Below are 15,958 nucleotides of genomic sequence, written 5' to 3' on the forward strand. Positions count from 1 at the left end.
CCTTGGAAATAAAGTTCTTGATTTTTTATAGCCTTTATTGTTACTGATGTCCAAAATCAACAGTAGTTAACAGCAGGCCAAATGGGAGGCAAAATTTGAACCAATACCAAATTGACCAGACATTGTGTCTGTTTTGCTAATACCATGCAGACAATGCCAGTGTCTGGTGTGTTCTTTGGAGGGTTCTGTCCTTAACAAAGACTGCTGTTGTCTTGGTGTAGGACCCTTTCTCGGTCCAACAATTACTGAAAGCGAACTCAAGATACAAATGACTGCCATTGCTTTGATGCCTTTACTTTGATTTTCATAAATCTGCAGAATCTCATCTTCAAGCGCTAACAGCCAATCAAATGAATGTGTTTTGGCTTCCATCTATCAAACTTCTGACATCAAGTCAGGAGTTGACCTGAAACCGTGAATGCCGGAATCAATTGATGCATGACATAACGTACCAATCAGCTTCTTTGGTTCCTACAATAACTGTGCTTTGAACTCAACACCAATGGAATCTGTACAAATCTTTTTACTAAAGAGCCTCTAAGAAAAATATATTATAATTTATGGTGTCTAAACTGTGAACTAAAGAAAACCTCCATTTCACTTTCCGGAGGCGGATTCGATCTTTCCGGCTATGTTCGGAAAGTTGATTGATTGAAGCCAAAACGCAGTTTGGCACTTAGCGCTTGAAGGTGACATTCCACAGAATTATAAAAATTGCAGTAAATAATTGGACTCTCATGTTGATAAGAATGTGACTTAGGATGTGGCCCCCAAGGACAGTCACTGTGGTCATTTAAGAGCAACAGTGGAAGTCCTGAATTTGTTATTTGTGTTGTTCACCAGAAAGCTGAAATGGATGTCAAAACAATCATGGACACTTGGACGCTTCAAATGGGATTTCCAGTGGTGACAATCAAACGTGTCGGCGACACTGACAAAGCCACTGCTACACAGAAACATTTCTTATTGGATCCTAATGCAGTTGTCAAAGAGCCTTCTCCATTCAAGTGAGATTCACTTTTGCATTGCATATGCACGAGTATTATAGTAATTGACTTTTAAGGGCCAATGAAACATATCATTGAAATTGACACATGCAACAAATCTTTTAAGAATCTCAGCTAGTTGAAGTCTATTTAATACCAAAGTAGAGAAGTTGAACAAGGACTACGGTAACCCTAAGGTCTAGAGCAGAGAAGTACTTGAACCTGGGAACTCTGGAGTACAAGTCTAGCACCCTAACTACTGTCCTTAGTCAATTGCTGCCTTGTTTGTGTTAATGGTAGCTTTTGAATTAAATTAGTTTATAGCTGATTGATCGAATAATTGAATATTGGTATCTGATAAGACGCTAATACTAGAGTTTGGATTAAAGAAAATCTTTGAGAGAACCATATGACACTCAACCCACATCATGATCAATGAGAACTTGATCACATGGGGGTAATCCTTAGTAAAAGGAATGTTTATATGGCGACATTATTGATGTCAACAACAACAACAACAACAGTCATTCTCAAGACTTCTCTCACCTGGAAGATCTTACTTTATCAAGTTTTGATGTGATTGCTGGGTTCAAACCAGTTGCTACTCACCATTATTTACTCCATATCTGGGAATCAAACCCGGACTTGTCGAACTTGTAATGGTGAAAGGTGACTGTACTCTCATCCCTTTGCCAACAACCCTACCATGCTCCACAAGACAGACTTTGTCATCAAGATTTTTATCATCAAATCTGCTCTCACAGCTTTTAATGACCGGGGCTCAGTTTTTCAAAGCATTATCCCTTGTCCCTGTTTGTGGTTCCTTTGATGTTGTTGTTTTTATTGACCAGGGAAGATTTTCCTTTAGCAATCTAATTATTGCCCTTCAGTTTTGACTTGGACTTTCTCTTTACTGTCAATCTAAGTTGCATTTGGATTTCAATTCAATGGGCAAAACTGAATCCTTTGTTAATCCTTTTGTTCCCTCAGTTACAAGTGGCACATTCCTCTGACATATGTGTTTCAAGGATCAGCTCAAGACCCTAAAACTACGTGGATGAATATTTCAAGTGATCAAGGTTTGACTAGAAGTGCTATAAATTGCTGCTCAAACGCAGAGAGAGCAGTCAGTTTATTATCCAGTTGACTCTGCCGAGCAATCAATCAATTAGGGTGCGTGCGTTTTTTTTGGGAAATCCGAAAACGGATTCTTGAATCCAAAAATGGATTTTGCGTTTTTTTGGCGAAGTCCAAAAACGGATCATGAATCCAAAGTATCCACACTCGAGGAGGATCTAAATCCGGATTTTTGAGATTTATCACTTAGGCGCTTTTTTTTTGGGAAAGGATTTGAAAAATGTATTTTTGACATGCGGTTTTCCATACAAAAATGATACACAACAGTTACCGTGGCAGTTAAGCCCAAATGTTTTTCTCTCGCCATTTTTACCGCACGATCGAAGACATCAATAGGTCGAAAATAGTTCGGTTTCCTGCAAATTTCACACCAGAAATTACACTAAAAGTTTCTTGACTGCAATAATACTGTTAGCACCTTTCCCACAGCTAAAAAAGTATGGTTTTCGTTATTTCTTTTCATCAATATCGCTAAGGTATTTTCTCCAAAACAAACTTAACTCTGGGTTTGTTTGTTTGCGTTGTCATGGAAAATGATCCTTTTTCGGATTTTGCGTTTTTTTGACACTGAAGAATCCCAATATTGATCCGAGTTTTGGATTTTCCCAAAAAAAGGCACCCTTAACCTGCATGCAGGCTTTCCATTCACTCAATTGTTGCTCTGGAATGGCTTGCAGTTACCAGCTGGGGCATTAGGGCTAGCGAGGAAAAGGAGAGCCCCAATGACTGTGCACCATTCTAGAGCAACAATTAGCTGAGCGGAGAGCCTGTGTTCAGTCTATTAATCAGTTCGCCCTGACAACAGTTACAGTTAACATTGCAACCATAGTTTAATGCAACTTTGGTTTGAATAAATTTGAATGTTAGTAGCTTTCTAAGTTACATTCAAATTTATACAAACCTGGCAGAGTTGCAGTAAACTATGTCCAATTCATCATGCTTCTCCTTGTGCCAATCAAAAAATCCTTCGGTGACAAATCAATAACAATCAGTTTGTAGCCAATCAGAACGGTTATTCATCACGTAAATCGATTATGTCTTCGTCTTTGTTTATATGTCAGGTAGAAAGTAATTCTGTCAATCAAATGTCATTTTATTAAATCAGTGGAAGCAGTTTGGAAGCAGTTTGATGACTCAAAAGTCTCTCCAGGCTTTCATGGTCAACGTAGCGAGACAAGCTTCACAATTCCATCGTCAAGTGTAACACTTTGGCAATGTTTGGTGAAAGTTGTCTCTCAAGGGCATTTCTTTGCAACCAATCAGTTAGTCCATCCCTTACTTAGTTGGTCAGTTTTGTTGTTCGTCTGTGCATCCTAGACTTCCTGTTTGTACGTCAGTGAGCCACCCATCCGGAGTGTCCCGTTGGTCGGTCAGTCAGTAAGTCATGGGACAGCAAGAGAGGATTGTGGGTCCGGGAGAGAACACATCCCCATGCCCCATCCTGTGAAAGTTATTTTGGTCCCGTGCCCATGGTCTCGAAGCCAATGATAACCAATCAGGTGTCTTCCTTAATTAACAATTATTCGCCGAAGGCAAAGTGATTATCGGTGAATATTCACCGATAATCACTGAGCCTGGGGCGAATAATTGTTTTAGTATAAATACACAGGTGATTATTTCAAAAAAGAGAAAAAAAAACATTTCAACACGAAATCATCTTCAATTTAGGTGTACAGTGGCAAAACGACTACTGGCAGCCATTTTGTCCGTCGAGGTGATTATCGGATGATAATCCGAGATAGCGAGCCAATGAGAGCGCGTGATTTTGTATAATCACCTGTGTATTTATACTAAAATAGAATAGCCGTGCATCATGACCTTTTGGTAAATTTAGATTTGGACAAGGCCCGTGTATGGTGGATGTGTTCTCTCTCCTAATCCTCTCTTGGGGTCAGTCATTCAGTTCCTCAAGTCATTTTGCCAGTCAGTCGGAAGGTCGTTCACAGTTATTCAGTCAGGCTCTCCGGTCGAGCAAAAGTATCCATATGATTTAGCATGTTTAGTTACTATTCTTTTAAACGGAATATTTCACAGTCGAGTTTAATTGGCCTGCTCAAAAATGGATAAAGGGAAACTTTAAACAAGTGGGATTCTACAGAGTGCACTATGATGACGACAACTGGCAGGCACTTATCACGCAGTTGGACACAGACCCTACAGTAAGTATTCAATTTCTGTACTGTTCCCTGGGGAAGTTTTTAAAAGGAGGGCTGACAGCAAAGGCGGGTTTAGTTGCTTTCAATTGGTGGCAGGCATGGGCACCGCCGACTGTTTGGGCGGAGCTGAGTTGGTTTAGCATCGGACTACTCTGTGGGAGATCGCTGGTTGGAACCCCAGCCGGGTCAACACTCGGGTAATTGAATAATTGAAGAGAAAGTGCTGCCCTTGGAATTATTTCTGCTAATGGTTTGACTTCCACAAGGACTATAATTCATGAGGACCTTTTGTGGGTTTTTGGGAACAAGAGAACATGGCTAATTTGAACTGGGGAACAGGGGAGCAAAGACAAGGGAACACAAGCAAATCTTTTCAAGTGAACAATGAGTCCCCCCACCCTTCCTGGAAGGGCCCCCTCTAGAGAAGCTACATACTGTTTGCGAAGAAAAGGGTTTGACGTTCCCGGTGTTGTGGTCTTACGTCTCCCAGCATATGGTTGGTCGACCTGGCTGGATTCGCTTTAAGAGCTTCTGAGCAAATGAGACCACAAAAACAAAAATGCAGCCAGAAGTAAGGCTATTTGTCGGGTGCCGCACGGATAAAAAGTTAAGTAAAGTGAAAAGAAAAAAAAAAGGAAAAATAGGGAAGTCTTTCTTTAATAGGTTATGATAAACATGGGTCATTGACGATAACCTTAAAGACAACTTTAAAACTTAACTTTTAGGTTTTTACTGCCGCGGACCGATCAAGTCTGATTAACGATGCTTTCAGCTTGGCAAGGTATGTCAAGCAAACATGTATCTATTCGGGGAATTGTCATCTCTTTGTAGATTGCATTTGAGACAAAGTTAAGCAAAAAGTGGCCTTTAGTTTCCTTGGTGTAGTTTCTTTCCGGCATTTTTGCCAATAGGGATGAAGCGGATTGTTGAAGTGCGGTTAACAATGATGCTTTAGAATTGGAGCGAACGCGCCCCTTTTGTACTTGGAATGCGCCGAAAGTGACCTTTTCACGCCTTTGGTGCCATCTCGGCAAATGTTGCCACATTTACCGATAATTGGTTTAATTTTAGGCAATTTGAAGGAAGCAGTGCGGAAATTTTCTTTACTGGATCAGTATTACTGACTTACAACAAGTGATAGTTGATTTTGATTTTTGGCGCAGTGGTGAGAGCACTCGCCTCCCACCAATGTGGCCCGGGTTTGGTTCCCATACTCGGCAGCGGTTTTCGTGTGGATGAAGGAGTGCCTGATGAAGCTTGCCTTTGATTGCTGGAAACGTAAATTGTATTTTATTTATTGATCATAAAGCACACAAGATTTTTTGCCATCAATTTCGACAGAAACTGTCGTTTTCCTTTTGTATAAAATTGCCTTGCTAAGGCTTATTTGACGGGCAAAATGCAAGCCTTCGTTGGTCTCCATTATTATATTGTTGATCAGCTGCCCAATTTATACCAGTGACATCCAGTTACTAAGCTACATCCAAAAAGTGGTCACAAAAAAATATACGTTGATGGGCATAGCCGACTATACATCGCTTCCTCGACTAAATACGCCAGCTCTGTAGGCTAACCCGAGGCATTCTCGAAGCTAATTGTCGTCTTAATTTACCAGGGCTGGTTACCTGAAATACTCAATTGCCTTGGGTACCCTGCAGTATCTTGAAAAAGAAACCGATTATGTTCCATGGAAGACAGCATTGAACAGTCTCAGTTTTTTTGATGGCATCTTGGGTGATAGACGAGGAAATGGTTACTATCAGGTTAGCATTTGTACTTGTTCATTTAATTTTGTTATATAGGAGGTCATGGCGAAGAGTATTTCACTGAAAAACCCTAAATACCAAATTAACTGTTTTGTATGCAGCTGCAGATTTCGTGTTAAGACTTTGAGATCATCGCAGTTATGTCTGCACCGGCCCTACTTGGCAAGACCAAGAGCACGGTTTTTTCCCATACGGACCGACCAAGACTAGTAAATAATTTGTTTATTTTTTTCTGTTTGCTTGAAAGCCGTCGTTTATTTGAAAGTTCACGTTTTGTTGGAGGTTGTTTTTCTGCAAAGTAAAATTCACTTTCACTGTGCACACTTTCGTCTGAATCCCTTTACTACAGAGTTATATTTTCCTTTTACATGTTTGTCATTTCGGGAAGTTGTTTATGAGTAACTGTTGCCGTTGTTTGTAAACACTTTTCAAGTAGCGCGGGAAATTTGTAGACCGTGGTCCGTATCGCAAAAAGCTGGATCGGTTACGAGCACGCTATTAGTTTACCAGATTCGAGAATTTAAAGGCCTTGTCAGAAATAAGCAGGGGGACGGAAGTGGAAATTTACAAATTGTCTTGTTTGTATGACAGGAAATACTCTGTATGGAATGATTTTTATACATGGTTTGTAACACTATACGTGTTATAACATAAAGCATCCCTTTATGATCACAATGGGTTAATTTCTTGTGACCCTCCGTCTTTTACTGTCTATTTTTTGCATGGGGGTCCTCCCTTTTGAAGGGCTCAAAAAACTGTGACCCTCCCTTGATTTCCACCCTCTTCTCCCTGATAGTTCCTGGCCAATCCCTAATGTTATTTATGCGGTGACTAAAGGATAGCCACAAAAATGCAAGCTTGAACGAGATTTGGACCCATGACCACGCAGTGCTCTATCAATTGAGTTATCAAGCCAATTGCATGGTAGGCTCGATTTCCGCCCCTCACTCGGGAATCACTCGGGTCCGGTCTTCGTTCCTCCCCGAGAAGAGTGGAGCGCAAGCTCCAGTTCCCGAACAGCGGCTGGTAATCGAGCCTAGCCAACTGGGAGATAGCCATTTTTGTGAGTTCATATGAAGCCCGTAGAGTAGAGGATAAGGAAATAAACAGACTTAACATAAAAGACGTATTTGAACTGCGGAAAGAATCATAATAAAATATCAATCATTTTTTCGAAATTCATATATATTTCTTTCATTTATAGGGTTTCTTCATTTCAAATTTCGTAATAACCCAGACATAACTTGAACAGTTTGTACTTGGTGTCGCTTTTACCATTTTCCCCTTGTTATTGTACCATTGGGCGTCACTAGTGGTGCCTCTCATCTGTACGATTGTATGTGGGATGAATTACAGTCGATCTCAACCTAACCTGCGATCAGGCGTTCTTTTCTTAAGACAGGACGTGATAAGTTCTTTTCGCGAAGAACGCCCGATCGCAGGTTAATCTCCGTGGACTCCAGTTTTCCTCCCCATCAAAATCGACTCACAACTAATTACATCTGGCCGTGGTGCTGTGCTCCGACATCAGACACGGACTGCCAGAGGCGCCTTATGGATGTAAACTATGTTTTCGGCCGCTTATTTGCCCTGAAAAGCCGCTATGGGGCGCGGTCAGTGAGATAGATAGATAGATAGATAGATAGATAGATAGATAGATTTTAGCAGTGTTTGTAATCTTAGCTGATGATTTTACCGTGCATAAATAATAAATATCATAGATAGATAGATAGATAGATAGATAGATAGATAGATAGATAGTTTTATTAAAATTACCCTTGCAGCCCGAGGGCTGAATTACGATAATTTTTACAAATGTACAACGTTAATTAATTGTAACTATAAATTATAAAATGATAAATTAAGAAAGTTATTTGATAAGAATTTAACAATACTAAAGCTATTATTTTGTAAACACTAAATTACAATTAAGATACAGCTAAAATTTTTCAAAAACATATCATTTAATATATATGAGTTGCAAAAGGGCATGTTATCGGCAATGGCTTACAATAAAACTGTCTCTGAAACGATTGGTTTTAAAACGCGGGACTTGGAACTTGCGATTTTTCCGTGTACGCAAAGTGCCAGAGTAAGGTGGCGGAAGGAGTGAATGAAGCTTGTGATTATTGCTATTACATATGTCTTGAAACATTGAGTTACCAATCGCCTCTCTCCTGGCATACAAGGTAGGTATGCTAAAAACTTCTAAAGCTTGTCGATAAGATAACTCGTTATTGCTTATTATGCGTAGTGCTCGCTTCTGCAGGCGCTCTAACTGATCGGAGAGATATTGCGGTAGAGCGGTATGAAAGACTGAACATGCATACTCTGCGACTGGCCGTATGCAAGTGGTGTAGAAGCTCAAAAGGTCATTAGTTGGCACTTTCGCACGCTTTAATTGCCAAAGAAAGTAGAGACGCGTTGCGACTTTCTTACATATCATTTCTACGTGCACATTCCACTTCAAATCATTCGATATCATAACACCTAGTAATTTAGCAGATGGAACAATCTCAATGTTCGTATTATTGATAGTAATAGGCTCTAAAATACTCTCTGACTTTGTGAATGATATTCTAAGTTCCTTGCACTTCGATTCATTCAACTGGAAACCATCAGCTCGTGACTTTGTAACAAATTCGTCAACGCGCGACTGCATCGAGCTGTTTCCGTTCTTTTCCACACACTCAGCGAAGGTAGTATCATCTACACACTTCCAGATGTTCGTATTTGCCACACTCAGGTCATTGATCATAATCAGAAATAACCAGGGACCGAGTTTAGTCCCCTGAGGAACACCTGCTGGTACAGAACGCCATTCAGATACACAATCACAACTCAGTTTCACCCTTTGCCTTCTATTCGTTAGGAAATCCAAGATCCAGCACATGATCGACTCCGGAATATCATACGAGGAGAGCTTTGGGGCTAGGACTTGGTGATCAATTAAGTCAAAGGCTTTGCGAAAGTCAAATAGTACCGCTCTCGTAGTAGCCCCATTTCCGTCAGTCGATTCCAACCAAGAGTGCAACATACTAATAAGCGCATGCGTAGTAGAAGATTTAGGTACAGACCCAAATTGTTGGGGGTCAATCCGCTCCAGCACAGCAGGTTTAACGTAAGTGTCAACTACATAATCTTCAGACAACTTTGACAAAATGGGGGTTAGTGAGATAGGGCGTAAGTGCTTATTTACATCACGGACGGGCTTTTGCTTTGGCACGGGGACCACATCTGCGTGCTTCCATGACGATGGCAGGCGTCTTTCACGGTACGAGTAGTTCAAGATGTCAGATACCGGTCCGGCTAAAATATCTGCATTTTCCTTTAACAACCATCCAGGGATGTTGTCTGGGCCGTTAGCTTTGCACGGGTTCAACTTTGATAATTTCTTGCGGACTGACTCGACCGACACAACAAGGGGGTTTTCGGAGTAGTTACTGAAAGTAGTGCACGGAAAAGCGGCAAGGAGCGATGTGTAACAGTGCATTGGCGATAAGAAAGCCTCATTGATGATGTTAGCTAGGCCGATCTGGTCAATACTCTCATACAGATGTTGAAGCGATTGCAATGTGTCACTTTGCGCCGAGGAGGCAAGCGAGCGCCCACTAAGCTTTTTCACTTCTTTCCACCATTCGGATGGTTTACATTTCTTCAGATGTTCCACATTGGCTTGGTAATAATTTGCGCGGCACATCTTTCGCTTGCGATTAATACGATTTCTCAACTCACGAAACATTTGGTCGTCGCCACGCGATAAGGCACTTTGCCGCTTTTGTAGCAAGTTCTTCAAGGATGATGTTATCCAAGGTGGTTCGGTTGAATGTACTTTGCGCGTGCGCATAGGCATAACATGATCAAGACCAGTCTTAAGTCTTAGGTCTTAAGGCCAGTCTTAGTGAGGCACGTTGTGTGAGTACATGTGTAGGTCTCGTGTACTAATCAGGAACTCTTTGTGAATGTGTCAACAGAAATTTGTTAAAAGCAAAGTAAAGGGACTTGCAGATAAGCTGGGATGGAAGAACGACAAGAATGACTCGCACATCAACAAGTGAGTATACGCATTGTGTAAGGTCAAGATATTTCTACAAATTTCTAGTTTCTAAAGAAACTGTGGTGCTGCGTCGGTGGGAGAGTGAAACATGAAAATTTGGTTTTCTCAAACTAGTTGATCAAGGTCGAATTACCACCGTGAAAGACGGGAAGAAAGCTCAGTGGAGAATGGAGCTGCGGAAACTCTTCTGCGTGTTCTCTTCAAGTCTCGCTTCGTAAGGAAATGTTTATTGATTGTCTTAATATAGGGCGATTTTGAAACAAGGTGCTATCTATGATTACTTTTTTTGAGATTCTATGCTACATTGTGTTGTCGTGGATTTTTAGTCTGAACTTGTTTGTCCCATTAGATACCTCCGAAGTTCAATTTTGAGTGCCGCTTGTCGATCGGGTGATCCAGACGCGTTGGCAAATGCAACTCAGATGTTTAAGGAGTGGAAAAGCGGAATAAGGTAAAAGTGTCACTTTCATAGTTATTCTCAAAATTATGAAGATTTTAGCACTCCACCGTTTATTTTCGACCATGCAACTTCTGTTACCGGTTGCACAGCAATTTATGAGGGTAGCAGCTTCGATTGTACATTTTACTGTCTTTGATAAATTCTCTCGACTGTGGCTTATGACTTGGAGAGTACATATTCACAACTGAGCTTTTACGCCAGCGGACAGGAAAATATTTCGCCCGAGGTCATGGAGCACGGACTTCGCTGCGGCACCGGCATCGCAGAGTTCACGGGTTCGCTTCGCGTTGAAAACGCCTGAATATTTCAGCTGCCCTAAGAGACAGTTGCATAAATTGTCGAGATAAGTGCTAGGATAGCTTCTCTCTTTCATGAGTATAATTAATATTCTAGACTTAACTGAGAACTGAGGTTGTTTATGAATAAATGGCTCGTAAGTGGCTATGGCTATTATGGTAACTCTCTGATATGGAACATTTTGAATGCGCTTTTCTAATATTACGAGGATACCAACTTAACAGTTACGGTAACTGAATTGGATCTTTGATAGGTCAGAAATAGATGTAGACTTGCGTTCGCTGGTTTACTACTATGGAATTGCCAACACTGGTTTGGACGAGTGGCAATGGTTATTCAACAAGTTCCTCAATACAACTGACGCTTCTGAAAAGAGCAAAATGATGTCTGCGCTGGCTGGATCAACGCAGACTTGGATCCTAAACACGTAAGGAATAGATGCGCAATGGGCCATTAGGGGCTTAAAAGATCAACGACCGTGAAGTCGACGAAAACGTCTCTTCAAAATATAACTTCGCTCAATCGTAAGTCTTTCGCGATTAGTCCGCCTCGTTCGCGTGGTACAATGTGCCTGGGCGAAGTTTCCTAAAATAAACTGGGTACGAGCGGTTTCAGGATAAAAGTAGAGTATGAAAGGTTCGCTTTTGTGTGGTCATGTTAGGCAATTTAAGATCTACGACGGCGCCGGTCGACGAAAACGTCACCTCAAAATTTGACTTGGCTCTATCATAAGTCTTTCGCCATTAATCAGTAAAAGAAAAGGAAAGGAAAGGAACTTTATTTAAGTGTCTAATCTTCTAGCGCTGGAGCACTGATCGGGGACATTGTAAATTGAAATAAATCATATTAAATGTTGGTTTTTGAGGAGAGGGGAAAACCGGAGTACCCGGAGAAAAACCTCTCGGTGCAGAGTAGAGAACCATCAAACTCAACCCACATATGACGCCGAGTCTGGGAATCGAACCCGGGTCACATTGGTGGGAGGCGAGTGCTCTCAACACTGCGCCATCCCTGCAAGACCTCGTTAACGTCCTACAATATGGGCATAAAAATAAATTGGTACGAGCGGTAGCAGAGTGAAAAGAGAGAATGAAAGATGTTCTGTTGCATGCTTACGTTGTCGTCAAAACCTCAAATTTGGTGATTTCACGGAGTCGTTATGCAGAGGACCGCACGTGCAGCACTCTTTATATTTATGCTCTTCTAACCAATGATATTATTCTTTTGTGGCGTTGTCGTAATCGTAGCCGTAGCCGTCGCCGTTTCTTAAATTCCCTGTTGTCGTTAAAACCTCAAATTTAGAGATTTCACGTCGTTCTTACGCAGAGTACCGCAAAAACATTTGCTAAATGCGTGCCGCACGTGCGGCATGATCATTTTCCTCTTTTAACCAATGATATTCTTGTTTTGTGGCGTTGGCGTTGCCTTCGTCATTTCTTAAATTTTTAGGGAGCTTAAGCACGCGCGTTTTTGAGACGCGGACGGCAACCGGAAGTGAGCTGTTTTCCCTTTTAACTTGTTTTCACACAACCACATTTCATTGCCAAGTTTCTTTTTCCCATTAGAGATGTTTAGCATAAAATCTGGGAGACACAATTGTCCTGGCACGCGAATTGGTCTCTTCCGGTTGCAGTCCGCGTCTCAAAAACGCTCGTGCTTAAGCTCCCTATGGAGCTTAAGAAACTGTTTTATTGTTTTACGAGACATCTGGTTTGTCTCTTCTACTGGAAAAACCTGCCCAGAGGGAAGGAGCACCAACAGGACGCGAGGTCCTATGCGAGGTGCTCCACCCTACCCCATCCAGACCAGAAAGATCAGACCACGACACCGGGAACTACATGCCCTACTCTTTACGACAAGTGTGCGGGTTCTTTTACGTCCCACAGGATTATGAACATTGAAGGGCGACGGCAACAACAACTCCACAAAACCGGCAATGATATCATTGATTAAAGGAACATAAATAATTTAAGCAAACATGTTTGCAGTCCTCTGCATAACCAAGACGTGAAATCACCAAATTTGAAGTTTTGACGATAACGTGAACATGCAACAGAGAATCTTGTATTCTCTATTTTCACTCTGAAACCGCTCTTACTCGGCTAATTAATTTTTAGGATACTTCGCCCACATTTCAGGACGTGAAAGGGGTGGAATAATCGTGTAATGATCTATGACGGGGAAAAGTTGTATTTTGAGGTGGAGTTTTCGTCCACGTCGTAGATTTTAAGGTCCCTAATTGAAGGCTCTCGCTACGGTTGGTCTGTTCGACTTGTGGGCCAGATACTATCATGGCGTAAATATTAAGTGGTTTAAGAAGTAAAGGGCCCATTTTATGGCTGAACTTTTTGATGTTGCAGTATCGTTGCGTGAGTGGAATGCGTTTTCGATAACTCATACTGTGACCCGATTTTGAAGGCTTAAGCGGCAATTTCTGAAATTGTTTGCATGACCAGCGCATCGCAACAAATTTTTTTGGAGAACCGAGACTGATAGAGTGTTTGTTTTCACAACAATCCGTGCGCTGATACTCAAGTTGGACAGATAATTCATAGCGTGTTAATAACTGGCCTAAACTGGTAAATATTGCTTTTCTTAGGGTGTTCATTCTTTTAAGACCTGGCCTGGGTTGCTTGAAGCATGGTTAGTGCTAACCAGCATTGAATACCATGGAAACCTAGGTTCTGATACCTCTTAACCAAAGGTTAGCCCTAACCAAGCTTCAAGCAACTAGCTCCTGGCGTCGGTTGTTCAAACGATGGATAGAGCTATCCGCCGGATAAATCAGTATCCAGTGTGTAAGTAAGAGCGAAACCAATTACGCTATCCAAAGGATAGTGATTTATCCGGTGGATAGCGCTATCCATCGTTTAAACAACTGGGCCCTGCCCTCGCTTCAAAAAGTGGCGAACGCTATCCACAGGATAAATCACTATCCAGCAGATGAACACTAGCAAAACCAATGAGTTATTATACTACTACCAATACCACTACCAATACCTTTAAAACCACCACCTCCACCACTACTACTACTACCACTACCACTACCACTACCACTACCACTACCACTACCACTACTACTGCCAATACCACTACCCACTACCCATTACCCACTGCCACTACTACTGCCACTACCAGTAACAATACCACTACAACTACTACAACCCACTACGCACTACCACTGCCACTACTACTGCCACTACCAGTACCAATACCACTACCACTAAAACTACCAATTCCGCTACCAATACCAATACCACTACTACTACCACTACCGCTACCACTCCCACTTTCACTACCTCTACTACCACCACTACTAATACCTAATACCAATATAACTACACTACCCCTACTACCACTACCACTACCTTCAATTTAATCACGGTATCACTTTTCACAGCTGTGCACATCTTTAAATGGTCTAAGTTTTCGTTGCATCCGCATGCAAAGCTAATGCCCTCACCGCTGGGCCATGTCGTTTCAAGCAACTGTTTTTCGGTGATTTTTCGACATAAGCACTCGGATTTTTCCGAGTATCCCAGAGTCACCATCGGAAAAATAATCTCTTCTTTTCATTGACGGGGGTTAACATTTGACACTTTTTAACAATATAGCGAGAATCCACCATTTCGGCAATTTGAGCCGTTCCAGCATAGCGGAACAATTGTCAACTGAACTATGTTTAATTGCTTTGCTCCTACGAGAATCCTCGAGCTCAGCCGTAAGGTAAAGGTAAAGTCCGCTACGAGCCTAGAAGGCCCATCAGGCCGGCGCTTATCTCCGGTTTCTGTAGCATAAAGCGACTAGAAGTATTTCTATTCCTCCCTGGATGGGATGCTAGTCCATGTCAGGGTTACCCCCAGCATTTCGCCGGTACCCATTTATACACCTGGGTGGAGAGAGGCACCGTGAGAGTAAAGTGTCTTGCCCAAGAACACAACACAATGTCCCCAGCCAGGACCCGAACCCGGACCACTCGATCCGGAGTCGAGCACACTAACCATGAGGCCACCGCGCCTCTCGAGCTCAGCGGTAGAGCATCCGAAGAAGTCATCGGAAGGCCGTGGGTTCGGTTCCTGCAAAGGAACACTCGGACTTTTTCCGATTCAATATCGAACAAGAAAGGACAAAGAAGAAAGGGGATCACTCTTATATTTTACCTGGCTGGCTTTCCTTTTCAATCCAGCGGCATGTAATAACTCTAGTGATCTGCCATTTTTGCCAGGTATTTGGAGTATTCCCTCGACTCATCCAAGATTCGTTCCCAGGATGCTGTTAGCGTAATCTTATATGTTGCGTCGAATCCAATTGGAAAATACCTGGCTTGGATTTTTGTCCAGAATAACTGGAAGGCTCTGTTTCAAATGTAAGTAAATGTTCTATGCTAAATATGAAAATGAACTCTATAACAGTATACATGAACCGTGGAATGATATAAAGATTGCAAACCTTTTTATGTCATGTGTATCACATCTTCAATTACAAAATAGCTGTCTCAATTTAGAACAACTTGGAAAACAGGCATGTTAGTTCATAGAGACAAAGCCTTAGGCGTAAGTTTCAGGTTGACGTGGTTAAGTTGTTTTCAGTTTTTGTACAAAGCTTCCTTAGCCTTTAGCTGAAATTTGTGGAGGCAAACGCTATAATTTCAAAGCAATCTGTACAGCAGGATATACTACAAGTTTCAGAGCTTTATAAGTGTTTTGAAATGTAAGAAGACCTGTCAACAATATATGCAGAGAAAGATCCAGTCACTAGAGAGCTCCCTTCACGTTTAGTACCTGATTCCCTTGTGTGGCTTCGTCAGTGTTAATAGGCCATTTCCGAGTTCATATCTGCCTTCTCTTCAAAGCGAGTTTAAGTGCGAAGTTTTTGTGATGGTAATTAATTCTACTTCACATATGAATGAAAACTAATTTGCGTGAGAAAAACTTCGCACTTAGACTCGCTTTGATGAGGAGACAAACTTGATCTCGGAAATGGCGTATTGAAACGTTGGCATTGAAGCTGTCAGATTCAACAGAGATCTCTAACGCCTTCTGTGGCTGACGCTCATATGGGTTACATTTGAATAAAGATCGGACTGATATTTATTATTC

The 15,958-nt window shown here is 41.7% G+C and overlaps 1 protein-coding gene across 2 annotated transcripts in view; it reads left to right on the top strand.

Moving 5' to 3' along the window:
* The window catches only part of LOC138042378 (glutamyl aminopeptidase-like), a 39,530-nt gene that overhangs the window by 19,270 nt on the left and 4,302 nt on the right, over positions 1–15,958 (top strand). For both annotated transcript variants that reach the window (XM_068888249.1, XM_068888248.1), the window contains exons 9-17: positions 844–1,007; positions 1,977–2,065; positions 4,158–4,282; positions 5,005–5,060; positions 5,895–6,042; positions 10,020–10,099; positions 10,452–10,553; positions 11,113–11,286; positions 15,085–15,225. In XM_068888249.1, coding sequence (XP_068744350.1) covers positions 844–1,007; positions 1,977–2,065; positions 4,158–4,282; positions 5,005–5,060; positions 5,895–6,042; positions 10,020–10,099; positions 10,452–10,553; positions 11,113–11,286; positions 15,085–15,225 — 1,079 coding nt within the window. The remainder of the gene's footprint in view (positions 1–843; positions 1,008–1,976; positions 2,066–4,157; positions 4,283–5,004; positions 5,061–5,894; positions 6,043–10,019; positions 10,100–10,451; positions 10,554–11,112; positions 11,287–15,084; positions 15,226–15,958) is intronic.

Source organism: Montipora capricornis, chromosome 3, assembly GCF_036669925.1.
Source record: "Montipora capricornis isolate CH-2021 chromosome 3, ASM3666992v2, whole genome shotgun sequence".
Lineage (NCBI taxonomy): Eukaryota > Metazoa > Cnidaria > Anthozoa > Scleractinia > Acroporidae > Montipora > Montipora capricornis.